The sequence below is a fragment of the Mustela nivalis genome (assembly GCF_964662115.1).
Source record: "Mustela nivalis genome assembly, chromosome: X".
Taxonomy (NCBI): Eukaryota; Metazoa; Chordata; class Mammalia; order Carnivora; family Mustelidae; genus Mustela; species Mustela nivalis.
This window is the reverse complement of record NC_139040.1, coordinates 5,728,540-5,755,955: the sequence shown is the minus strand read 5'-3', so window position 1 is coordinate 5,755,955 and position 27,416 is coordinate 5,728,540. Positions and strand designations below refer to the sequence as shown.

The 27,416-nt window shown below is 37.9% G+C and overlaps 1 protein-coding gene across 1 annotated transcript; it reads left to right on the top strand.

Moving 5' to 3' along the window:
• The first annotated feature begins 1,593 nt into the window (after positions 1-1,593).
• FMR1NB (FMR1 neighbor) lies at positions 1,594-27,416 on the top strand. Its single transcript, XM_082716589.1, has 6 exons — positions 1,594-1,962; positions 9,858-9,977; positions 13,721-13,861; positions 15,444-15,540; positions 25,655-25,806; positions 27,286-27,416. Exons 1-6 carry the CDS (start codon positions 1,644-1,646, stop codon positions 27,300-27,302), a joined length of 846 nt encoding a protein of 281 aa, XP_082572715.1. The 5' UTR covers positions 1,594-1,643; the 3' UTR covers positions 27,303-27,416.

The following is a 27,416-nucleotide window of genomic DNA, read 5'->3' as shown; positions in this document are numbered from 1 at the left end:
GAAGTGGTCAAGAGTTGAGTGCCTAGCCCATGTGTTCTAGCTTAATCCCCTGAGCCCTCAGGGTGGTTGCATGGTGCCTGGTCAGAGGATCATTTTCCATGTGTGCCATGACATGAACAAGGTTGCTGTTCGTAGGCAATTGTTCATGGGTTTCTCAAGTGTCTGCGTGTCTCAGGGGAGCTTTCATCTTTTGCCTCTGCCCCAGTTGTCTTGCATCTTCTGCCAGCATCCTTGAAACTGCAGTAGCTTATCTTGTTATTCACAAGTGGGGTAAAGTCAGGTAAATTCAGTTTTTCAGAGTTGCAAGCAGTGGCTTCAGAAGCTGTTAAGTGGGACCGGTGTCCTCTGGTTAAATTAGTTTGGGAAAAGTTGAGGCAAAAAAAAATTATAAAAAATACAAAGAGAGGGAAGCAGGTTCTTTTCTTGTCATATCCTTTAAGAAACTAAAGAGCATTATGAGTTGCTGCTGGATGTGAGGGTGGGGTCTCGTGGGCTAAGCCTCAAGAATTATTTGCATAGAAACTTTCCTCCGTCCTTCCCCCTATGGAATGCCTATTAACATCGGAAAGAACAATAGCATAAAATCAGTAGAAAACTATTTGGAAAGCCAGAGTAAAATGCTGTAAGAACAAGGATGGAAATGCAGTTGTGTGGGGTAGTTTTCACATCCTTTGAAAACTGGCGTGAGGTAGGCTATAGGTAAGCCAGCCTCTACTACACGTTTCTTTTGCAGACACGCCCAAACCATGCAAGCTACTGGGATTTTGCCCACGGGTCAGACTTTCGAGTCAAAAGGGGGCTTAGAGACGATGCTAACTCTGTATTTACACATTGCCGCCCTGAGGCCAAGTAGGAACACAGTCAGGGCTACCCCCATTCATCGGTGGCAAATGAAAGTAATAAAATCTAAGTGCTCTGAGTCGCTTCGTAGTGTTCCTTACACATTCTTCGTCCTCATGGTGTCCTGTTTCATTTATTGGTAACTAAACCTTAAAATCTCTGAAGGCAAATCGCATGTCGTTCCACTTAAAAGCTCCTCCTACGGGGTAAGAACGTCCTAAGTCATCTACCGTACTCGCTGGTCACTATGAATGCAGCGCTGCAAACGCTCCCAACTGGCACGGACCAATGTGGTCCCTGCGAGGTATGTCTGGCCACTGAGCCCTTGATTCATGCCTGTTGTGACCGAGGAACTGGTTCCTTAACTGTGTTTCATGTTAATTAATTAAAATTGCCATTTAAACCGCCGTATTCGCCTAGTGGCTCCTGTGGGGACTAACTGAACGGCAGTGGCCGCAGAGTACGGCACGCGTCACCGGGCTGGATCTGGGGAAGAAGGAGCAGCCAAGGCTGGGGTCTGAATTCCCTTGAAATATCTGGTGGATCCATGACAAGCTGTCACGTCCCAGGACCCGACTCCAGGCTGCAGTCATTCATTCAAGGGCATTTCGCAAGCAAAGCCTCAGCAGGGCCAGCCCTCGGGTGGGGGAGGGGGCACAAGACAGTAGGACGGCCGTTAAAAAGAGGCGGGGCCTGGCACGTGACACTGAGGGGGGCCACGTCTGCGTCATCACCGCGGGGGCTTTTGAGTCACAGGTCCGTGGCACTGATGCGTCACTTCGGTGAGGCAGCGACCCAGAGCCATGGCTTCCGAGGGGAGGTTGATGCAGGGGAGGACTAGGTCAAAGCCCAGGGTCCTGCGAGGCGCTCGCTCCAGGCTGCTAGGCTGTGAGGCGGGGTGTCGTGCGGATAATGCAGCCATCGGGTCGTACCCAGGGGGCAGCATCCCCGGGCACCAGGCCCTCATGGCAGCCACGCCTCAGCCCGGCTGGCAAGCGTCTCTGCGAGGCCTGCGGGCCGAGACGCGCCATTCTCTGCTGAAGATGTGGGCCCACAAGTGCTTCGGGCTGCTCTTGCTCACCGTCTGGATGTTGCTTTTCCTGTGCTACTACCTGAACACCGGTGAGTGGCCGTGGCCAGCCTCTGCCTAGCCACGCAGTCGCGTCTCTACCTCCCGCCCCTGCTCCGCCCCGTCCCCCGCTTTTCCACCCCCCCCACCTCCCCGCTTCTCCTCTCCCCAATCTCTCCCCTTTCGCGCCCCTCAGAGCCCCTCCCAAACCCCTTTCCTCCCGGGGCCTGTCATCGCGACCTCGCTTCTCCGACTTCCCCCCTACAAAATTCTAAAATTCGAATCTCCCTCGGCCCCCTGCCTTTTTTTTTTTTTTTTTTTTTTCTTTTGGAAAAACGGAGGTAAATTTCCCTTCCGGAAAATGGCCCGTTTTATAGCGAATGAGTCGGTGGCATTTAGTCTATTTCACTGTTGCAAAGCCACTGCCGTTACCTGGTTCCAAAATGTTTTCATCCACCCAAGTGAAAATCCAGCTTCTTTTACTTAGCATGACGTTTTTTGAGATATTCGCCTGTTGTAGCACGTATCAGTACTTCATTTCATCTTAATGGCTGAATAATATTCCTGCATTTTGTGTATCCATTGATTATGTTCTGGGCGTTTGGGTTATTTCTGATGGTCGGTTATTATGAGTAATATGGCAGTGAATACTTGTGTACAGTGTTTGTGTCAATGTGATTTGAGCCCTCTTGGGCAGATACGTAGGAGCAGAATTGTGATTTCCTCCCTTTCTTGAAAACGTGTTCCTTACTTATACTCCTAAAGGCCTTCTCTCTGTCCCCTTACCTGGTAGATGTACTCCCTCCCTCACCGCTCAAACTTTCAGTCAAGGTCTTTTCATTCTTCACCTCCGCAGGATGCCTTTCCTTTGCTCACCTTCCAAGCCTCCTCTCCCCTTCCTCAAAAGCCTTTCTTCGTTATCTCACGAAGCCCTTGACGCCCCTCATTCCAGGTCCTCACTCCAGGCCTCCATTCACTAACTTCACGTTGTCCTCTCTCTAACTTACTGTTAAGAAGTCCTCCCTCCCGTCGCTCGGAATCCTTCTTGCCTCCTTATTTACCCTCCTTCAGGCCTTCTTGGCTCACTAGCCTTTTGGGGCCGTCTTTCAGCCCCCCCAAAGGCCTCCTTCTCCCTACCCTTAAGTTTTCCTCCTTCACTGCTCAAAGGTACTCTCTCCTTCAGCCCCAGAACCTGTTTTTCCATCTACTCTATGGTCTTGCTGCCTTGTTTTCCTCAAAGTCTTTCCCACTTCCTTCTTCAGACATTGCTTGTCCCTCACTCAAATACTTCTTTCCCCACAGCCTTCTCTCCTCAGCTCCCCGTTGGCCTTCTCAAAAGTACCTTCCCTACCTTAACCCCTGGCCTGCCCCCCCCTCACAGCTCCCTTCAATGGTATTCTGTCTCCTCATCTGCATAAAGGCCTTGGCTTTCCCACAGTCTTTCTCCCTCGCTCAAGCTCCAACCTGATCCCTCCACCTCTAAGCTCAAGGACTTCTCTTTCCCTGCCTGCTCCAGGACCTTCATCCCCCCAACCAAGGTCCTCCTACAGTCAAAGAAGGAGGCAAAAATTGAGCAGAGGCATTGTAAGTAAATGAAACAGATCTCTGTATACTATGTCATAACTTTGTGGGTTTGTAACTTTTGGTGGGGGATGAAATTCAAAGTTAAATAAAGTATATGCTGTTCATTCTTTTATCAGCTATTTTCCATAAATTGGGAAAATATGATTTTTGCTTTTACACGAATATCTTAAGATACTTTTTAAATGATTGCTTGCAAATCATATTACTTCAAATTATTCATATTTATTTTTCTTCTATTCATCTAAAATACCAAAGTATTTCTGAATTACTTTTACTGTATTTGTAAATGTTAGTTACAAATACATTTGAGAGCCTTACAAACTGAGAGCTTTTTCATTCTCTGAAAAAGTAAGTTAAAAAACAAAACTATAAATTGTACATCATTTTTTTCTTAGTCCATGATTTCTTCATTTTCTATTTCTATTTTGAGTGGAACTCTTACAAAAAAAGAATACTGTTATTCAGTGTGATTTCTTTATTTCCTTGGGGACTTTTTCCAATATAGGTTTAACATGTTTTCTCCTAAAATAATCCATGATTCATTCTTTACATTGTCAGATTTCCCAGATTCCCAGGAGGTGATATGTGACTGGATGGATTAAGTATCATTTTGCATTTTAAATGATTTAACTTGATTAATTTAACTAAATGCAGTGTGTTATGGGTTGAATTGTGTCCCTTCCAGAAAAAAAGTTGGAATTTTAAACCAAAGTACCTCAGAATGTGACTTTATTTGGGGAAAAGGTCTTTATAGAGGTAATCAAATTAAAATGAAGTGAGCCCTAATCCAATAGGAGTGGTGTCCTTATAGAAAGGGGGAATTTGGACACAGAGTTAGACATTCATTGAGTGAATAGACTCAGTGAATAGACCAAATGAATAGACACAGGAATAAGACCGCTGTATATAAGCCAAGGAGAGAGTTTTTTCTTCCCAGCCATCAGGAGGAACCAATCCTATTGACATCTTGATTTGGGGACTTCTAGCCTCCAGAATTGTAAGACAATCAGTTTCTATTGTTTAAGTCACCCAGTTGATGGTTCTTTGTTTCAACAACCTTAGCAAACTAATACACACTGAAGAGTAAAATAGTGCGGCCATGGCCTGGAGGATTATGGTGAAAGCAAGCACATGGTCCTAGAGCTAAATTTCTGCTTCTCTTTCCTAGACAGACACTTCCGAATTCTTTTAGACTTAATGTCACCAATAGAATTTGAAGTTGAAGGACTTGAGGTAGCTCCGGGATATTTCTAGTTTCATATTTTCATTTGGGTTCCCAAGCCACTTTACTTTTCAGGTTGTATTTATGTAGAAGACATAAAGACTGGTGACATACAGGATGAGGAGACTAGCAGATTGGGGACTGAGAATTTGATCCCACCTATTTTACCAATTTTCTGTAACCTATTGAATCAGTCTTCATTGTGCATCTTTTTCAGGGAGATTTAAAACATAAAACAAGAAATAAAGATTTACTAATAGGTAGTATTTTCAAAATACTTCAGCTCCATTGAAAAAACCATGTGACTAGTTTCTCTATTATTATATTAGAATTCTTCACTTACCTGCTCTCCTTGGGGAATGAACGAGGCAGTGCATATTGAAAGAAAGTCTGGTGGGGCACCTGGGTGGCTCAGTGGGTTAAAGCCTCTGCCTTCGGCTCAGGTCATGATCCTAGGGTCCTGGGATGGAGCCCCACATTGGGCTCTCTGCTCAGCGGGGAGCCTGCTTCCTCCTCTCTCTCTCTCTCTGCCTGCCTCTCAGCCCACTTGTGATCTCTGCCTGTCAAATAAATAAACAAAATCTTTAAAAAAAAAAAAAAGAAAGAAGGTCTGGCTACTTGCCATGTACCTCATTAAGCACCATGCTTGCTCTTGTTTTAACCATTTGTGCATGTGGTGTGTTTGGAGGAGCTCTGAATTAGGAGTTAGGAGACCCAAGTTATCTTGATTCTGCCACTGACATGCTGTGTGACCTTTGATGAGTCACCTTACCTCTTTAGGTTTCTGTTATCTTGTTTAAAAATTGAGATTTCACTAGATAAGTGTTTCTCCTGCCTCAGTCATTTGTATAACATCTGCATAGTTCTTGATTATCTTAATGTTACCAGTTTTTCATCTTTTGTTGAACCGCTCCACTTTTTTACATAAATATATTTATTTTAAAAGGAAACTGTAGCACAATTATAAATTGAAAACTGGTCACATTTGCTACTATGACAATTATTTATAAAAATAAATATTCTGAAAACAAAGTAATGTTATTAAATTTAAAATTATAAGCAATAAAATTAAAATAAACAATGGAGGATGTATGACAAAATATTTACCTGTTTTACATTGTACTAAGCACTTTATTTTTTACTTCATTTACTCCTTATAATCCTTAAAAATAAACATTATCTCCATTTTACAGATGAATAAATTGAGGCAAAGAGAAGTTTACTGATTTGAAGATCACCAATGATTATGTAACAGAGCCAGAATGCAAATTCAGGTCTATTTGAGACCAAAGCCTAGAAAGTCCCAACCGAATCTTCTCCAATGTGATACCATTAGCCACTACTCCCATTCTGTCTCCTCACTCTTTACTACAGTTCCTCATCTGAGAGACCTTCCTGCTGAGTAGGGCTGGCAACATAATTTGCATAATGAAAATATAAGGTCCCATGTTCAAAATTTATTACATATTTCAAGATGATAGCAGAACTAGGACCCCAAGAGTAGGGTCCTTCTAAGAGCCAGACTGCAGATTGCACAGGTCTTATACCCATGGATCCTGCAGCTTTGAGTCTGTTTTTTCTTTTTTAAATGTAGTTAGATTTTCAGTCTTTTTTTGTAACAGGGAAATTAAAAAATAAAATTCTTTGTGATGGGGAAATATATATATATTTTTTACCATTTCTTCCTGCCTTTTAAGGAAGCTGGTGCCTAATCTTTTGTTTGCTGAGCATAATAAGTGTACACATGCAAATTAGAGGCAGAGAGGATGGAGTTATTCTGCCTATGAAAAACAATGCCAGAGGAGAAAGAGTCTGGAGCCTAATAGGGTGAAGAGGAAGATCTGAGTAGACTTAGATGAGGGATGATGGGAGATTTTGGAGAGAGGAAAGGACAGTTTAAGTGCTCCCTGGAACGAAAGAACAGAGATGTTAAGGGGGATTTTATAAAGGTTTGCTGTATGGTGAGTTATGTCAACTTTTTTTGGTGTCATTGGTAATTTTGATATCCTATCATATATATATATATATATATATATATATACACACACATATATATATTTATGTATATGTATATATACACATTAAGTCAACAGCCAGTAATACTTAATGTTGAAACACTAGTGTATTCTCATTAGAGTCAGGATCGACTATAGTATGCCCATTATCATAGCTGTTTTTCACCATAGTTTCAGAAATTCTACCAATGAAGTGAGAGAAGAAAAAGAAATGAGCTGTTAGTATTGGAAAGGAAGGAGGCAAAACCATCTATATTTAGTGATAATATGATTGTATAGATCTGGAATGAAAATGGAGAACAGTGGAGAGCTAAAGAGCATCAATTAAGGTAGTAAATCAGAATATACATGAACCCAAATCAATAGCTTTCTTACATACCAGCAGTAAATCAGCTAAAAAATGTAATGAGATAGATTATATTCACATAGCAAAATATATAGGATATAAGGGAGTTAACATAGTAAGAATAAGACATGGGACCTGCATGAATCTAACAATAAACCTTACTCAGGGAGGGAAGAAGAGAGTTGAATGAGTGGAGAAAACAAACCTATTATTGGGTGAAAAAATATTGTACAGTTATCACCTCATTCCAAATGAGCTGGCATATAACTGAATTTATGCCAAGCACATGACACATAATAAATATTTTTAATGAAATTTAAATAAGTGAACAAAATTGCAATAAAAATATTATTAATTTTTTTGACTTGATAAAATGATTCTAAGCTTCATCTAAAACATTCTTCAGAGTTAAGAAAACAATTTTGAGGGGCGCCTGGGTGGCTCAGTGGGTTAAGCCGCTGCCTTTGGCTCAGGTCATGATCTCAGGGTCCTGGGATCGAGTCCCGCATCGGGCTCCCTGCTCAGCAGGGGCCTGCTTCCTTCCCTTCCCCTCTCTCTGCCTGCCTCTCTACCTACTGTGATCTCTCTCTGTCAAATAAATAAATAAAATCTTTAAAAAAAAAAAAGAAGAATACAATTTTGATAATGAAGACTAATGAAAGGATTGCCAGATCAGTTATTAAAACATATAACAGTGTAAGATAAATTATAACAGTGGTGCTATTGGTTCATGAACACATAGAGTCATGGAACAGAGTAGAAAATTCAAGAATAAGATTTATAACTCTTTAATGGCCGAGAATATGATGGTAGTATCATAAGTAGGAAAGGATGGACTTTATTTATTTGAACAACTAGAAAAAAAGCATCCCTACTTCATAATATATTCCTTGTGGATTAAAGATATGAATTTCAAAAGTGTTAGAAGGAGGGCACTTGGGTGGCTCAGTCAGTTAAGTGCCTGCCTTTAGCTCAGGTCATGATCCCAGGGTCCTGGGATGGAGTCCCACATCTGGCTCCTGCTCAGCGAGGAGTCTGCTCCTCTCTCTCTCTCTGTGCCTCCCCTGGCTTGTGCTCTCTCTCACTCACTCTCTGTCTTTCAAACAAATAAATAAAATCTTAAAAAAAAGTGTTAGAAGGAAATATTGGAATTTAGAATATCTTTCTAAACATGACCCAAAAGGCAGAAATAGTAAAGGAAGAGATTGATACATTCGATTACATAAAACAGTTGAAACTTTTGAACTTACCAAAACATCATAAAAAATATAAAGATAGCTGACTACCTTGAAAAATATTTGTAACATATGTAACAGACTAAAGCTTAAGTTCTCTATTATGCAACAAATGTATGAAAGACGTAAGCTCACTGATGACTGAAGGTGCAATTAAAACAAAAGAAATACCATTATTTTCGCCATCAAACTGGCAAACAGCAACAAAAAGTCGAGGGTGCGAGAAAACTGGTATTTACCTGCACTACTGGTAGAAGTGTACTTTTGGGCAGGCTTGCTGGAGGGTAGTGTCACCAAAATCAAGAGCAATTCATTACTAATTCATCCTAAGGTATTTTTCATAGCTATTGGCAAATATATAGTTCCAGTGGTTATCATTACAGTGTTCTTTCTTTTTTTCTTTTCTTACTGATGTATAATTGACATATAACATTACATTAGTTTCAGGTGTACAACATAATGATTAGATATTTGTATATATTGCAAAATGATCACAATAAATCTAGTGAACATCTATTATCGTACATAGTTACAAATGATTTTTTCTTGTGATGGAAACTTTTGAGATCTACTCTCTTAGCAACTTTAAATATGCAATACAGTATTATTAGCAACTTTAAATATGCAATGCAGTATTATTAACTACAGTCACCGTGTTGTACATTATGTCCCCGGAACTTATTTATTTTATACCTGGAATTTTGTACCTTTTGATTCCTTTAACCCATTTCACCTATCCCTACCACCTGTCTCTGGCAACCACCAATCTCTTCTTTGTCTATGAGTTTTGTTTTACTTTTGTATCTATGAGTTCTATGCAGTATTCTTTGTAATATCAATATCTTGTGAATAACTTAAATGTCTTTCTATGGGGGATTGGTTAACTTAGTTGTAATAGGGCCATATAATGGAATACTGTGAAATTATTAAAGATTGTCTTGAAAAATATTGAATGATATGGACAAATCCATGCTACAGGAACAAAGACAGATATACTTTCCTCTTGTATAAGAGGGAATGATGCAAATAAAACTAACAACAGTCTGTTTGAAGTGTTGAGGAAGAAGGATAAGGAGAGTTTTACAATGTCTAAGGGCTTCATTTTTATCAGTAAATAAAGAAGCCATCAGTATAGGCCAAGAGTTTCTGTGATGGGGTCTGATTTAGTTGGGATACATACTGTTCCCAACTTTTTAATTGGTTGGGCCTCTGAATGTTAATGTTGTTTGTCAGAGGCAAATTCAGTATTGTAATTCAGTTTATAGCACAATAATAAGATGTGTTAGCCTATGGCTTAAGCATTTTAAAATTAATTATTTTTTATTTAAAAAAAATTTAAAATATTAATACTTAGCTTTTCAGTTTTCAGCAGAATTACATTCTGATTAATAGTACCTAAACTGTTATGAGATGTAAGTATAATACCTGTTAGTCCTTAGACTTTCCATAATTAATTTAACTAAGCAAAAGGTAATTACTACTAAAGGGTCATAAAAAGTGATTAATGCTTTATACTTTGGGATTAATAATTTCACTCTTTCTTAAGGGTTCTCGAATTCTGTGTCTCCAAGTGAACGTATTCTGTGGAGCGGTGAAAATGCTAATGGACGGTCTATGGAAAAAACTTCCATTTGGGAAGCTCTGTTAAATTTTTTCTTTCCAACAAGTAAGTTCTTTGTTTGTTTGTTTTTTTCCTCCCACTGTTCTCCTTTTGAAGAGTAATTACATGTTTAGGAGGCAGTGTGGGTTATTGGCATGGGGGAGAGCCAGACCTGAGTTTTAATGCTGATTCTGCTCTTTGTCTTAGGCGAGGTAACATCTCTGAACTTCAGTGTCCTCATCTTTAAAATGAAAATATTTACCACAAAGAATTGTGAGGATGATCTGAAACTGTACTTTTAAGACATTCCATAAATGTTAGCTCTTTATGGAAATGCTTCTCCTTCACAAATATTTAAACCTTTCATAGTTTATCTTAATGGCATTGCCTGAAATTTAGTCACTGACCCAATATTGTGAAATCAATATCTTCTTTAGCATTAATCAGGGAACTGTGTGGCTCTGATGTTATGGAATATACCAGATGTTCTCCCATCTGTTTTAATGATAAAAAGTTCAGGTTTCAAGTCACATCATATTTTTGTGCTTCTGTATATAATGTGTTTATCAAGCACATGATGACCCCTGAGAATTATTAACCACAAATAAACACGTTTCATTTTCTACAGCATGTGGTGCCCTTTCAAGGAGAATCTTCAAATAAATTGATATGTGAATTACAAGGATGAAGCTTTTATTAAAAATCATGAGAATTTATTCTAACAAAATTTGATGTACATATATAAGCACAAAATTGTATCCATTGTTTAATTTCAGGGTCTACCACTTAATTTTTCTGTGATCTTGCATAAATCTCTTCACATTTCTCTATATTGGTTTCATCCAGTACAAAACAGGCATTATAACACCTACTACTAATGAGAATAACAAAATAAATGAGGCCCTTAAACTTTAAAAACGGCCATGGTCAAGTTGAGTGAACAAAGAGAAATTTGAGGGGTTGCCTGGCTGGCTCAGTCGGTAGAGCATCTCAATCTCGGGGTTGTAAATTTAAGCCCCATGTTGGGCATAGAGTTTACTGTAAAAAATAAAAATAAAAATAAAAATTGTGGTGCCTCGGCGACTCAGTCAGTTAAGCATCCAATTCTTGATTTCAGCTCAGGTTATGATCTCAGGGTCATGAGATTGAGCCTTTCATGGGGCTCCACACTCAGCTGGGAGTTTGCTTCTCTCCCTCTCCCTTTGCCCTGCACCCCAGCTCACACACACTCTCTCTAAAACAAATAAATAAATCTTTAAAAAAATAGAAATAAAAACTTTAAAAAAAAAAAGAAAGAAATTTGAGAAGGTATATTGTGAAACTTAAGAAATGGTTGCTGAGTGCCAAAGTTGGTCATAAACAACAACAGATGATGACTTAAGCTTTAGAGCTTATGGAGATAACAGACATACACTGTCCCATAATTACCTCTAATAACATTATACAAACACTGAAGCCACTTTTAAAAATAGCTTAAATATGAATATTTGCATTCCAAAATATTCCTTCAACCTGGTGCAGTAAGTTGAGTCAAAATCAATTGTATGAGACGCCCAACAAAATCAGACTGTTCATTTTAAAAGAAACTTTGGGCCCAGGTTGATTCAAATCTTTCAAAAACAGGGATTAAATATTTATGAAATGTATATGCTATCTCTTTGAAAAGAATAACTACGGGTTCATAAGATGTGAAATACTTTTAACCAATTTATTTCCTCCCGGGTATAATTGAAAAGGAACACTCTCTCCACATAAGCACTAAAAAAAAAAAAAAAGCTTGCCATTTTGTCATCAGGCTGTTGTTCATCAAAGATTTATCTCTTGCTCATTAAAGTGATAATCTTGAGACAGACTGGCAGGGAAGCTCAAGAGGTCACATGATCCTTCTCTCTTTGGACAAAATTATATACAGAAACCTGATAAATATTAGTCTACCCTTTTTATTATTCAAAATACAGGTGTCTTGGTAATTTAAGTCTGAAAGCTAATTTTAGTATCTGACATAAAGTCCATCAGATGCAATTTCAGTATAAAATAACAGAAGTTCAACATTAGATGGGATCTTAGTGATCATACAGTCCAGTCTCTTCTGTGATTTAAAATCTCTTCTTTGACTTCCCTTCCTGGAAATTGGTCTTTGAGCAATGCCAATAGTAAATTCAACACACAGTAAGTTCATACCATCTCTGACCAGGCCCTAACTCTAGTCATCCTTTTTTGAGTGTGTGGTGCCTAGGAATGAACATGGTATTCCCAATGCAGTCCAGCCTCGGAGAGGAAATCACTGTGGGGCTGGCAAAATTGGAGAATAGATTGCCCAGTGTATATAACAAGAAAGTAGACCAGACGCCTGGGTGGCTCAGTGGGTTAAGCCTCTGCTTTCGGCTCATGTCATGGTCTCAGGGTCCTGGGATCGAGGCCCACATCGGACTCTATGCTCAGTGGGGAGCCTGCTTCTGCTCTCTGTGCCTGCCTCTCTGCCTGCTTGTGAACTCTCTCTCTCTCTCTCTCTCTGTCAGATAAAAAGAAAGTAGACCAAACCCTCACATGTAGAAAATGTGTGGGAAATGAATATCCAAGTCAGCTAGAAATGCATTAAATTTATGGCCTTGCAGATTACTTTGAATCTTCATTTCTAGAATGGGGGTTTTGAAACTCATTTTGAGAGTTTGTTGTGAAAATTAGAAATGGGTGTAAAGCAAGGAACCTGGCCCAAAAAGATACCTAGTGAATGGTAGCTATTATTACTTTTACTTTAGTTTTAGGAATAGGCAATCTTTAAAAAGGAGAATGAATACACACACACACACACACACATATAGATATATATACACTAAGAGATAAAAAATTATGCCTGTAACCACGATATTGTTCTTTGTTGACATTAAAGTTCTTTGGAGCGATCATGAAATATCAGTTATTACTTTTCTAAGTCTATAGTTGTTGATCGTATTGGAGAGTGAACTGAATCTATGCTGGCCTTAAGCCATACCGTGGAAGTTTTCTTTTCGAATATAAAACATGATATCTGTCTATTTGGTTGTCATTTGTTTATACATCATTTGCTTATAAAACAGGATTTTTAAAAAATCAGGTATTTGCGCTTGTGCATCTTTATTTATTTACCTATTCATGAGCTTGCAAATCTTATAGATTCAGATATGTATGGATTTATTGCAGTTGCATGAACCTTGATGTTCATGCTATAAATCATTGCTTATTCAAAATTATAGAGATATAATTTAAGGCCAAAAGGAAGAGTCTTAAAACATACTGTAGTGCTAATATGGTAAGTGTTCACAGAAAGTAGGTCAATATCAGTAGTACCACTTACCTTATACTCTAGCAATAAGCTGTGAATTTTACTTACATTTATCTTCATTGATATATTTAATGAATTTCTGTAGTTTAGAAAAATTGAGTGAGAGGATATCAATGGTATTATTTTAACAAGGTGTCGGTTTTAAAGACATTTGATATTTCTTGTTATTTAGCTCCTTCTGTTTTACATATGTATCCTACTACTCAGTTTATGATCTATAGTCCTTTTAAAACTACCTTACCAATGACCTGTTAACAATTTATATTTTTCTGCAGTTCATCTAGAATTGAAATGTGATGTTAATAACTTTATGATAATTTTTAACTTAACTCTTTTTTTTTTCAGCATTCATCACTTTGTATATGTTATTCAGTCTTTAAACGCACCAGTTTGAATGAGTATTTTTTTGTTTTGCAGTCATTATTTAATTAGGGAAAATGCTTATTAACCATACTGAATTCTTTTTCTTGGATTTTGTTTCTGAAAGCGTGCATTCCAAAGGTGAATCAGGTGGTGAAGGCTTGCAATGAGCTGCAAGATTATAACAAGAGTGAATGTTTGGGATACAAATGCTGTTATACATCCTTCAGGACCAGTAACTTCAGCTGTTTTGCCCCATTAAAAGACAGTAAGTTCATCCTCTTACATTTATTTTATTTCTTTTTAAAAAAATCAAATAAATATGTCACAATGGCACAAATTTAAATTTCAGTCTCCCTGCTTCACACATAAAGGGGGCTCCCAGCCCTAGAACAACACTCTCTGTGAAAGTCCTGAGGTTGTCAGGCATCTATTCATGAACAGTTTCTGCTTAGCCCTTGGATGTGACTTTGGCAGTTCAGAATTAGTCTTATCTTTTCTTTTGCTTTGGCTACTCTCCGTCTTCTTCAAAAGATTTCAGACTTTATGATACATGACCCTCAGTGCCTGGGAGAAGATAGCAATCAGGCATGCCTTAGCTTATTTTTCTCATCTTAACTTCTCTTCCTACTTGAGTAGAATTCTTCCCATTTATCTTTTCTTCAACATCTCAGTATGTAACAATAGACTCAAATGTTCCTTGTTAAGGTTTGTTTATTAGTTTCTTTTTGATCTATTATTTTTGAATCAGGTTCTTAAGGTTTTTTTTTTTTTCTTTACAAAGTTTTAAGAACTAGACCATCTGTTTTTGCTCCTGCATTTGGACAGTAGGGACATATTACCAGTTGGTCCCTTGAGGGCATATTAGATATGATTAAACACTAAAAAATACTACAAAAAGGATGCATGCAAAACAATGTCTTAGGTTAATATAGTCCCTATTCAATTTACAGCTCTTTGTTGAACATCTAGTATTAATAATGGAGACTGAAACCTGATCATGAATATAGTATTACAATTTCAACACTGTCACATGTTGTTTATAATTCATTCATCAGTTTAGTCTTTATATTATGTGTGAAGAGACATTTGGTCTTTATAGAGGGGAAAATTGAACCGTGACTTATAATTCCCCAGTCATATTAGAATGCATCCAAATGAATATAAGAATAAAATATGCTTGGGGCACCTAGCTGGCTCAGTTGGTTGAGTGTCCAACTCTTGGTTTCAGCTCAGGTCCTAATCTCAGTGGTGCGAGATCAAGCTCTCAGCAGGTTCTGTATTCAGCATGGAGTCTGCTTGTCCCATTCCCTGTGTCCTTCCCTCTAGTCTCTCTCTAAAGCAAATAAATAAACAAATAAATAAAATCTTGAAAATGAATAAAATATGCTTATTGACCTGAAAATTCTTAATTTCTTTTTCAATGTTTTGTAATTTGAAGTAAACATTTAAGAAGCCATTCCTTTAACAAATTAACAATTCATAGATTAATTCACTCCTTGACTGCTTGAGAATGTATAACGTGGCCAAGGGAAAAAACACGCTTAAGCTATAGGAAGAAATATATAGTATGAGTCTTACTAGTCTGTTAGCAAAAACAGTAGGATCATTTTGCTAAGGCTTCCTTTGGGAAGCATGTATTTCAAGTGTAGTGTTTAGTTGTATTTCAAGAACATTTCATAAACTCCTGTTTCTGATAGAGTAGCAAAGATGTTTACCTGTCATATAAGAATAACTCCTTATTTTGCTTTATTCACTGGTAGTTTTTTAAATAAAAAGTTTATGAAAGAGCTCAGATTTTCTTCTCTTGCTTAAGTCATAAAAGTAACAGGATATAATTAAACCAACAGAGCCTACACAGATGTTCCGGATGTTTGGACTTGGTGTGATCAGCATGATCATCCTGGGATGTCTGCCCATTTATTGCTGCACTCTTTGCCGGAGGAGGTAGGCAAACATAAACTTTTATTTGTGGATTGCTGAATGTATTTGGATATTTCTGTGTAGACACATTTATTCGTATGCACTAAACACAAGGAATATGTTTGGGTCCCTTTTGTTTAAAAGAAGGTAGCTTAAGAAAAACCCAAAATAGAGTTCCCATAATATGCTTAAGTGCATATTATTTTATTTTTCCATAAATTTAGACATTCTCTTGCATAGTCTGTACCTTCCCTCATCAGACAATTGGAAGGAAAAATACATCAGTGAGCTGGGAGTGTGTGAGTGGAAGTGGTTATTAACTGCAAGTCAGAAGAGTTCCCAGAAGTGTTGTCTCCATCTAGTAGCTGGTCATCTACTATTGTGTCTTAAAAGCCTTGGTCTGTCTTCAAGCCAATTTGTATCAGATTTCTTCTTACCATCTTATAAGAAATCCCAGTGACCTATTGGCACGATGTTTCTAAGGTTTTAAAAAATACCTCTCTACCTACTGGAACAGTGGATGTGGAGATAAAGAGCAGGGCCAGGACGAGTGAGACAGCTGGAGCACCAAATTTAAGGAGGCACTCACTCTCAGGTTTGTATAAGGGCACTAGCATGACCATGCATGTAGGTATTTTCTTCAGTTCTCAGAGAAAGAAAAGGTACCTGGGATGCCTGGGTGGCTCGGCTGGTTGTCCGCCTCTTGATTCTGGCTCAGGTCAGGATCCCGGGGTCCTGAGATGGAGTTCTGCCTCAGCCTCCATGCTCAGTGGGGAGTCTGCTTCTCTCCCTCTCCCTCACCACCTCCCGCCCCCACGTCACTCCTGCACCATGCATGTGTGCCCCCTCTCTCTCTCAAATGACTGGATAAATCTTAAAAAAAAAAAAAAAAGAAAAAGCAAAGTCACCTACTGAAGATTAAGCTTCTCTGATGTTTTTATTCAAGTTAATGAGAAAGTGGTATTTGAGGTACCAAAAAATTGTTTAGATTTCACTGGAAGATTGACACTATACTATACACAAGTTACCTTATTTTCCATAAAGATCATTAAGTCTTTTTTTTTTCTTTTTTGTACATTTTGCTTGTGTTTGATGAGTATGTCATATTCAACACTGTATTTTCATTCCATAGCAGGGTGCTTCATATATTAAGGTGCTTAATATATTTTTGTTGAATAAATGAGTGGTTGAATGAATAAAGAAATACAGTAGCTGGCATTGGCTAGCCTGGAAGGCAGTCTTACAGTAATTTAAAGTCTTTCATCACTTATATCATTTTCTCAGACCATTCTGAAGACACATGGAGTCACAGCATTTCAACTCCTCCAGTTTGCTGACAGTTCTTTCCATTTTTACTTAGTTTCCATTACTGAGTGTGTAATCCCTAGGCCTCTCTCATTTTCTTCTTTCCACAGATGATTGGGAATAGGAGTGGAATTTTTGACCTTTGCTTCTTCAAAGTTTGATTTCAGATAAAAGATAACTTTGAATAAAAATGAAATAATATTTGCTAGAAAATTGTGGCTAGGATTATGCCATGCAATCTGGAGCCTGGTATATCAGGCCTGGTACAATAACTTAATTATAGCCTCTGTATTGTGTCTCTGCCAAGGAGTTTTGTGGGGATATTCAGGTACACTGGATTATTCTTTAAAATGAAATTCAAAGAATTATACCTTGATAAGAATATATTTTCTTCTTTCTACATAGTGGAAACTGCTTTGGACTTGAACAATGTGAATAGTATGTTTATTGAACACCAACGATTTTGGTTTACTATGATTTATTTATTTGTTTATTTTTTAAATTTGTTTTACAATTTTGTGTAAGAGTGGCATGTTCCTTCAGACGTCCTGGGTTGGTTGTTGCAACCCTGGATTTTGTGGGGGCAGCTTGCTGCTTAGCTTAATTTCCAGGAACAATGGATGTTCAAGGGTGGATGTGGCACTGTCAAGCTTTTCCTGGTAAGCTGATGTTAGAGGCAAAGGTAGTAATTGTGATAGAATAAAGATCCTATCCTTGATACCAAACAAGGAGCTTAAATGGAAGCCAAAGCCTGCTAACCATCCCTCTGCCTTTTGGGGGTCAAGATATCTCTTTAGAACTATCCCCTTAACTCACTTCCTGTTCATTTCAAAGAATAAAGAGTTAGATAAAATATTGCAGTAGATAAAATAAATGATCACATAAAAGGGAAGTAGATGCAGCAGTAAAAATCAATATGAAGTGGTTTTAAAAAGAAAAGAAAGTAGCCAAACACAGTTTGTCTAGATCAGAGGGGCTAAAAGCCAAAAGCAGATCTGCAGTAACATGATCTGGACCTATTTGTTAGAAGAACTCTTGAGACACTGAAAGATACCCTTAAGCTCCTCCTCCTGCTGGATCCTGTCCTATACATTAAATATACACACCTTCAGATGTTGTACCTCTCCCCTCTCAGCCTTTAGTTATAAGCCAACAAGTGATGTCTTGACATTCCCCAGCTCCTGCAATTTAGACAGTGAGTCTTATTTACCGATTGCCTCAGGCAAGAGTTGGAGGAAGTAAAAATAAGAAGTAATATGAGCAGGTGGGAGAAATGAAAACAGTTTAAGGGAAGACGATAATCACTTTCCAGAGCCAAATGCATTTCATTCTTTTGGTGCCTAATTCATGCTTTCCATAATTGACCGTATATAGTCACTGCTTGTGCTAGGGAGGACATAGAAATGTCCAAGACATAGGCCCCACTTTCAAGAACTTTAAATCTACCTTAAAATAAGTCCCAAGCATGATATATTAAATAACAGTACAAGACGGAATATAATTAAGGACTAAAAGAGTGCTGGCAATAAAGTGTTCTGAGGCAGTGGGGATCAGGAAAAGTAAGAGAGAGCAGAGTGGGAGAGAGCAGAGAGAGAGCAGTGGAGGTGCTATTTGAGCTGAGTTTTGAAGGGAGGACAAGATTTAGGTTGAAGGATGCTTCCACAGAATCCAGTACATAGAGATGGAGTCTCCCCCTTAACTGCTCATCATTTGTAAGCAGAGGTGGTTGAAATTTGCCCCTGGAGTAATCTATAATGGAATCTCTAGTTTGCTTCTACTTGACTTGAGTTCAGGTGTGGTACAAGCCAGGTACACAGAGAACTCGAGACCGCTTAAGCTGGTTGCACATATACAAAAGGGAGCAGAAAACATTAGTGAAACACTTTCTAAGAATTTGCTACTAATAGCCTTATTAAACTTGCATATAAGATGAGTTTTGAAATTCATTACATCTTCAAGGTTATGTAAGATCTATTTTTATTCTCATTAATAGGGATCAGAAGCCTCATTAGGTTTAAGTGTCACTGGCTGGCTTAAGACTTATATAGAAATGAAGAAAGGGAAAGATCAGGTGGATGAGGACAAAAGGAAGCAGGGGAGGAGGGCTCTAGTGGAGAGAGGAGAGCGGTGTCTGAATTGTTCCTGTTACAGTAATAGAATGCCAATAATAGTAGTCTCAAGTGTCAAATTAAGTTTCTAATCATTATCTGTTTTCAGGTAAAGTTTAATCTCTATGCATAGGTGAGTTAAACATCTGTGTATTATATAGTGATATGATACTTGAGTATGTACATAGCTTTGGTAAGGTGGAAAATTCAAATATTATAATACCATGCCTATTAAACTCAGATGGAGTGCATTTTCTTGTTTTCTTTTTTTTTGCAACTTTGAATTAAGAAAAAATTCAGAACTTGGTCTGCAAATGACAAAACTATGTTTTCTCTCAACTAATAAAAAGCCATTTTTTTAAAGATTGTAGATCATCTGATACACAGATGATGTAAATAGAACATCCCCCATACACTTTCAATGTTGTTTCTTGCCAGATGGCTGTTACTGAAAATTTCTACATTTAGACAAATCCTGCTGCGTGATTCTCTGAATTTATAATGTGGTTTTCATTATGCAGATAGTCTTAATACCGCTTAGTTTCTTAGAAAGGGAGGTAAAGAATTGGGAATAAATGTGTCAAAAATTGCCTAAAAATCATCACCCATTGAATTTTAAAAATAGGCATTTACATTTTTGAATCCCCATGTTTGTGTGTTTCATTATACTGTACAATATAATTAGTAATGTTATTTTGAAAAGCTTTATGTAGTAATTAACCAACTGCTGAAAGGTTTGAAGTTTCTGGATTATATACATATGAATTCAGAGAAAGGAAATAAAGTCTATAAAATTTAAAAGTATGGCTAGTGTCTAAGAACTTTGATAAAACATGATCAGATGAAAATGTGAGCAAACTGGAACCCTGTTCTGACATGAGTCATTATAGATTTGAAACTCACATAAAGCCAGTTCTTCTTGGACTCTGTTCAAAGTAATTTAGTTACTGAAATAATAAGAGAATCTCATTATATGCGGATTATATGTCTGAGGTGTTCCCATTGCAAAGACTCCAAGGGCAGCATTTTAGAGAATTCTGGAATAGTAGGTACTATTAAAAAGAACATTTTGTTGCCAAGTAACTAATAACCTCATTGCAAAATGCAGTGGCCTTTTCTCAATTCCCATCCAACTTTAACTTTTTCTCACATAGTAGTACATTGTTGACTGCTCCTTTCTTGAAAATTTCCTTCCTTGGATTTCATTGTTCCCCTTCCATTCTGACCCGTCGCGGTTTGCTTTTCTTTGTTCTCCCAGCCATGGTTGTTTTCCAAAGTCTTATTCTTATCTGCCAGAGAATATTACAGGTGTGTATCAGAAAGAACATTTGAAAAGATCTGTATTCTAGTTCTGTCTTTTCTACCAGTCTTATAGTGAGTTTAACTTCTTTTGGTACTGGTTTTCTCTTGAAGTTAGAGTAGAGAATTGAGTTAGATAATTCCCGAGGTCCTTTCTGATAGTAATATTCCGATTTTCTCTGGGTGAATAACTCTTTTAAATCTGAATCCTGGGGAGGGTGACTGAGTGGTTCAATCAGTTAAGCATCTTTCTTTGGCTCAGGTCCTAATTCCAGGGTCCTGGGATCAAGCCCCCACATCTGGCTCCCTGCTCAGTGGGGTGTCTTCTTCCCCCTCTCCTTTTACCCCTCCCCCTTCTCATGCTCTCCCCCCCCAAATAAATAAACAATTAAATAAATCTTTTTTTTTTTTTTTTTAAATCTGAATCCTGGGGCGCCTGGGTGGCTCAGTGGGTTAAGCCTCTGCCTTTGGCTTAGGTCATGGTCTTAGGGTCCTGGGATCGAGCCCTGTGCATCAGGCTCTCTGCTCAGTGGGGAGCCTGCTTTCCCCATCTCTCTGCCTGCCTCTCTGCCTACTTGTGATCTCTCTCTCTCTGTCAAATAAATAAATAAAATCTTTAAAAAAATCTGAATCCTGAAATCCTTACTTCTACCACCTCTTCCAAATTTCTAATTGCCTTCATGAATTAGGTGTTCTGTTAGTACCTTAAATGCAACATGTGGAAAACTGAACTTTTCTTTTTTTCTCTCAAATCATCTCCCCTTGACATCTGTATATTTCTATCAATAATTTCTTTAGTCTCCCAGACTAGAAACCTTAGAGTCATCTGTGACTACTTTCCTTTATTTGTAATATGTAATCTATTCTCTTAATCCATTGTCATTTTTTTTTTTTTTTTTGCTTTCCTTTGGAATGAGTCTGAGATTTGCCTCTTCTCAAATTTATCTGTTTCTACATCTTGTTCCAGGTCTTGTATGCTGTCAACTTCTGTCCTGGTTACCTGGTTTCAGGAGAGGAGCAAAAAGGAGCCAAGTTGTATTAGTCTTTTAGGGCTACCATAACAAAACACCAGAGACCAGGGGATTTAACCAACAGACATTTATTTTCTCACAATTCTGCAGGCTAGAAGTCCATGATCATGATGCCAGAGGATTTGATTTCTGGTGAGGGCTCTCTTCCTGCACATGGCCATCTTCTCACTGTGTAATCAAATGGCCTTTCCTTGATGCATGAGAGAAGGGGAAGAGAGAGGAAAAACCAAAATCTCTGGTTTTTAGTTTAAAAAAATGAAAAGTTGTGGCACCCGGGTGGCTCAGTTGGTTAAGTGTCTGACTTTGGTTCAGGTCGTGATCTCACGATCCTGGGATCCAGCCCTGGGCTGGCTCCCTGCTCAGTGGGGAGTCTGCTTCTTCCTCACTCTCTGCCCTTCCCCCTGCTTGTGTGCTCTCTTTCTTTCTCAAATAAATAAATAAAATCTTTTTAAAAAATAAATAAATAAATAATAAATAACTGAAAAATTAGTTTTTATAATGATATTCATTTTACTGATTGGGGCCCCACCCTTATGACCTCATTTAAACTTAATTACTTAGAGACCCCAGTCTGCAAATATAACCATACTGGAAGTTAGGGCTTAATATATGGGTTTTAAGGACACAAGCATTCAGTCCTGTAACAAAAGGCTAGCTAGCATCCAAGGGCAAAGAAAACATTGAGAACTGCAGAGGGCACTGGAATAAGGTGTTTAATCCAAAGAGTTTATACACAAGAGAATATAACTAGGTTGGAACTGTAAGTGGGGTTTGGAAGATGGCTAGGAGTTGAGTCCTGGAGAAGGTTCCTGGCACTTTGATAGGAATATATGGCTGTGCCCTTAAGAAGGAGGGAATTATTAAGGATGCTTATCAAGCCCACTTGGACATATATCTGGATTCTTAATCTATGCTCCTTCTATTCCATCCTGTAATGTCCTGCCAGATTAATCTTCCAAAGATAGTATTATTTCATTTTATTATATTATTCAAGATCTTCTAATGCATTCAAGAATATGTGGATTCCAGGGGTGCCTGGGTGGCTCAGTCGTTAAGCATCTGCTTTGGGCTCAGGTCATGATCCCAGGGTCCTGGGATCAAGTCCAGCATCAGGCTCCCTGCTTAGCAGAAGCCTGCTTCTCTCTCTCCTACTTCCCCTGCTTGTATTCCCTCTCTTTCTGTCTTTCTCTCTGTCAAATAAATAAATACAAATCTTAAAAATAAAAGAATATCTGGATTCCAGACCTTTTATTTATTATTTTATTATTATTTATTTTTATTTCTTATTTATCGAGCTCTTACTTTGGTCTGGGCAGTTGCTATGTGTTGTGTTCTTCTCCATCTGGTCATCTACATGGGAAGCTTCACTGTCTATGTTATGAGCCATCTAAGCCCATAGCTTCAGAGTTCCCTGATGCACTCAATTCTGAGGAATCTCTCCTGTATTCTTTATTGGCCACCCAGTTTCATGCTCATATCCTAAATCTTGTCATTCATCACAAATTGAACTCTGAGTCTCTGAAATCTTAAACTTTGAACCTCAAACTACTCTTTGACTATAGGTGCTTTGTCTTTTCTTTTTCTTTTTCTTTTTTTTACTCTTGCTACACCTATTCTCATTGGGACCTCTAGGGTCTTTAACTCTGTTTTCCCTTACTTCTGTTTTCTATCTTTTAATATTATCTGATTTCTTTATCTAACCTGGATCCTATAGTCTGATACATGAGTCCATTCTTTCCAGCTCCTTTGTTTCTATGAAATAGAATCCACACTACTTCTCTGCTCCTAGATCTATAGCATCCTGGGACTTCTTAGAGAAAAATAATCTCACAACTGTATAGATCTGTATAACAAGAAATTCCCAGTGATCCAATTAGTGTTTCCAGCCACCGCACTCTACTTGGTGTTTACAAACAACATACTTCTTTGCCACTCTGATCTTTGCACACAGTGTACCACCCACTGACTGAAAAGCTCTTTTGCATCTTACCATCACCACTCTTCTTTATCTGGCTCTCCCTGCCCTGGATGCAGGCCTCAATTAGATGTTACCTCCTCTAGGAAGCTTACCCCAGACCACCAACCTAGACTGGGTCAGGCTTCTTCCTTTTTGTCTCCTACCAATCTCTGCTTACTGCAGTTTGGATTGTCTCAATGTGATATAATTCAGCTTATATAGCTGTCTTCCCTTCTAAATTTTAAGCTTCTTGAGGACAGGATATGTATATTATTCATCTTATGTCTCTAGTATTTAGAATGGTATTTATTTCATAAATGAACAAATGTGTCAGCGAGTAAATAAGTATGAGATAAGTTGATCTGTACGTTTCAAGTGCGAGTATACTGGTCACAATATGACATTTTACATAAAAAGAAGAAAATCACCTCTAGGATTCTGGACAAATCATTTCACCCCTACTTTTCCTCTTGGGGATTCTTAGTAGATATTGGGTAGAATATCTAACTTTGGATCTCAGTAATGAATGTTAAGGCTGAATCTAAAACATTGTTCTCTGCAAACTACACTAATGCTGTGCATTTCAAAATAATAAGGCCATGTTGCATTTTTCTTTGTCAACTAAGGTGAAATGTACTCGATTAAATTTAAAGTAAAATCTATGGATAAAACAAATAGTCATTTTAATTACGTAAAATAAAATATATTGAAGTCACACTAGAAAAACAGAATAAATCCCCAATTTCTTTTTTTTTTTTTATTTTCAGCATAACAGTATTCCTTCTTTTTGCACCACACCCAGTGCTCCATGCAATCATGTCCTCTCTAATACCCACCACCTGGTTCCCCCAACCTCCCAACCCCCACCGCTTCAAACCCCTCAGATTGTTTTTCAGAGTCCATAGTCTCTCATGGTTCACCTCCCCTTCCAATTTCCCCCAACTCTCTTCTCCTCTCTAACTCCCCATGTCCTCCATGCTATTTATTATGCTCCACAAATAAGTGAAACCATATGATAATTGACTCTCTCTGCTTGACTGATTTCACTCAGCATAATCTCTTCCAGTCCTGCCCATGTTGCTACAAAAGTTGGGTATTCATCTTTTCTGATGGAGGCATAATAAATCCCCAATTTCTTATCTAAAATTCTGAAGTTCAAAAAGTTCTACAAACCTAAAACTTTTTTCAAACTCATTTGGCAACAAAACCTGAGCTGACCTGAACTGAGACATTTTCTAGTCATCAGTTAATGCTTAAAATGAACAATCATATATTTTGTCATAGAAATATTATTGTGTTTGATCGCGAGATGTTGCTTCAGACCTTATGGAAGTGCCATGTAATATTCGGTATATCATGTCATATTACCTTTCTAAAACCCAAAATATTCTGCACTCTGGACCACATCTGGCCACAAGAGACTGAGAACTATATAGTTGTTTCAGTTATTATTTTTTTGAGACTGAAGTTAATAGCACTAAAACATAAAGAGGCCATAGGTAAATCATAAATATATTTTTGGCCTTCATCCACTATTTCATTTATACCTGGAGACTTTTTTATGATTAACTGAGGAAAAAGTATTTATTTGCTCCATATATGTCTTACTTGGTGGAGCTCAGTGACAACTCAGTAATGCAGTTTGAGGGGAGAAAAGTGAATATTACCTTCAAAGTCATCATTTCAAAGGCAGGCTTATCAATCTCTGGACCCCACATGCTAAGAATCTGGTTGCTCAGTAGCACTGTCAGGAGCCAGGTGTCCTCTTCTGTATACTACCTCGCTTTGAGCTGAGGCTAGGACTATGTATCTGTCATTACTTTGTCAGAACATCATATGGAAATCTTCCTTTCTCTTTTGGGTTTCCATCCTTACTTTTGCTTTGAGCATTTCTAGTTTTTCTCCTTGGCTTGTGCTTAGATCTTTAGAAAGTAAGAGATCTTGGGGCACCTGAATTCCAGATGATAGCAATAGTCAGGGAAAGCGTAAGCTTGTAAAATTATAGATGATAATGTAATGTGAACTATTACCATTTAGTTTTTAAATTAATAGGAGAGAAGAATCTCTATAGACTAGGAGTAAAAGGGAAGGTTTCCTAGGCAAATAATATATACGCTGGGTCTTGAAGTGTGAGTCATATTGATGTCAGCAGAGGGGGGTACGGCAGCATTACCATTGTGGAAGAGGATCAAGTGGTCAAAATGACACTATGTACAGTAATAGTAATAGTTACAATGATAAATATGAATGAGCCAAGTGCAATATTTTCTATCAGATTTGTTAAATATGGTGAGTTAAATAATCAGGTGGGAATGTATAAAGAGTTATGTGGGTTAATAGCCTTTTCCTTATAACCCATCATTTTTTTATAACCCTAATTGTTATTGTTCTATCACTGTTGAAAAATAAGGTTTCACTTTGAATTTTTAACATTACAGCAAATGGGCCAATCCTTTACGAAGGAGAGTCAACAGAATTTTAAAGGGTTTGAAGAAACAAAGAAAGAAAATAAAGAGGGATGCTGAAATGTTACGGACAGCGGCCGAAGAGGAGGAAGGTTTAGGTGATGAAAAAGAGCAGGAGACCAAAGGTAATTAGCAGTAGGGTATAAAATTGAAGTATTTAATGTTTGATTCTTTTACCACTATCTTGGTTCAATTGATGTACTTTGTTGGTTAGTTGGGTTTTTTGTTTGTTTGTTTTTGTTTTTTATCCCACAAATGTTTGGATCACAGGATATGAGCTTCTGAAACAGTATTATCACTGGGGATATTTGGGTTCTAGGAAGGTGGACAAGAAAGGTGCCAAGTTGTTTGGGTACCACACTGTTTGGTATACATAATTCAGCCCTTTAGTAGAAATAGGTGGAATCTGTCTGCTCTGACTCTGCAGCTCCACGAAAGACACCTTCGCTAAATAGTAATGGCTGTAGTTCCCCATATGTACTGACCATGCCAGATAGGCAGGCGAAAGAGGGTAGCTTCAGGAATCTGACAGATCTGCAACCCAATCCTGGATCCTAGCTGTTAGTTTCAACTACCTGCTCCCCAAACTTAAATAATTTAGTATTATGAGTGGTTGAGGGATCCCAGAATCATACAGCAGGGACTCCCTGGACCTCAGGCTTACAGATCTCCTAGGCTTGGAGATTCCTCCTCTTATAATAATTAGGAGGAGCCAACTAAGAATAAAATGGTCAGTTAGAAGAGAGGTATCAGGGAATAGAGTATTGGACTGGGGGGTGGTCAGGAGGCTCGGGCCATTATCTTATAGCATTTTCACAGACAAGTTAACCTTTCAACAACTTGATACCATCAGCTGAAATTTTGTTTTATCACTTAAACAATATAATGTATGTGAAAATGCTTTGAAAATTGCAGTGCAGTACTCACATTTAAATTGTTAAGTTCTAGCCTCAGTTACAGAGAAGCAGAGGAGTGGAATAACAGACCATTGATCTTAGTGTCAGGAGACTCTAGCTTTAGTGTCAGTTCTGTCACTATGTACAGTGGGAACTTGGGCAATTCCCTTAACTTCCCTGGGCTTCAGTTCACCGAACTGCAAAATAAGAAGTTTGGATTAGATGAATAAGAAATGTGACTTATCTCAGAAGAAACAAAATTCTTATATAAGGTATTATATATATATATATATATATATATATATATATAAAACTAAGGTAATACATAAATATATATTATGATCATACATGTATATACATACCTATATATCATTGCTTTGTATAAGTTTAATGCAATATATACATGTGTATATGCATGCACACACAGACACGTCCTAACAATATGATTTCTGTGGGCCATTTACTGGGGCATGGAAGTTCACCTTGTTATTCAGAAATTGTCATTGTATTTGCCACAGTATATTTTGTCTTAGCCTCACAGTAACATAAGATGATACACTGACAAACTGAAAATAGATAAGTTAAACATAGCACTGAATATACAGAGTTTGAGAACTTTGTTGCAATCATTTCCTCTTCTAACAAAGTGTGATGTATGTATACTAGTCCTTTCAAGTTGTTTTACTCTACTTTACTTCTCTCCTGTAGCATTATTTTCCCGCTGAAAAGAACACAAACCATTCAGAGCAGAGGAGAGACTGTTCCAGTCATCTAAATCTGATGGAGTTCTTATTTTTGTCATGTTTACTTCCGAATATAAAATAAAGTTGATAGTTATG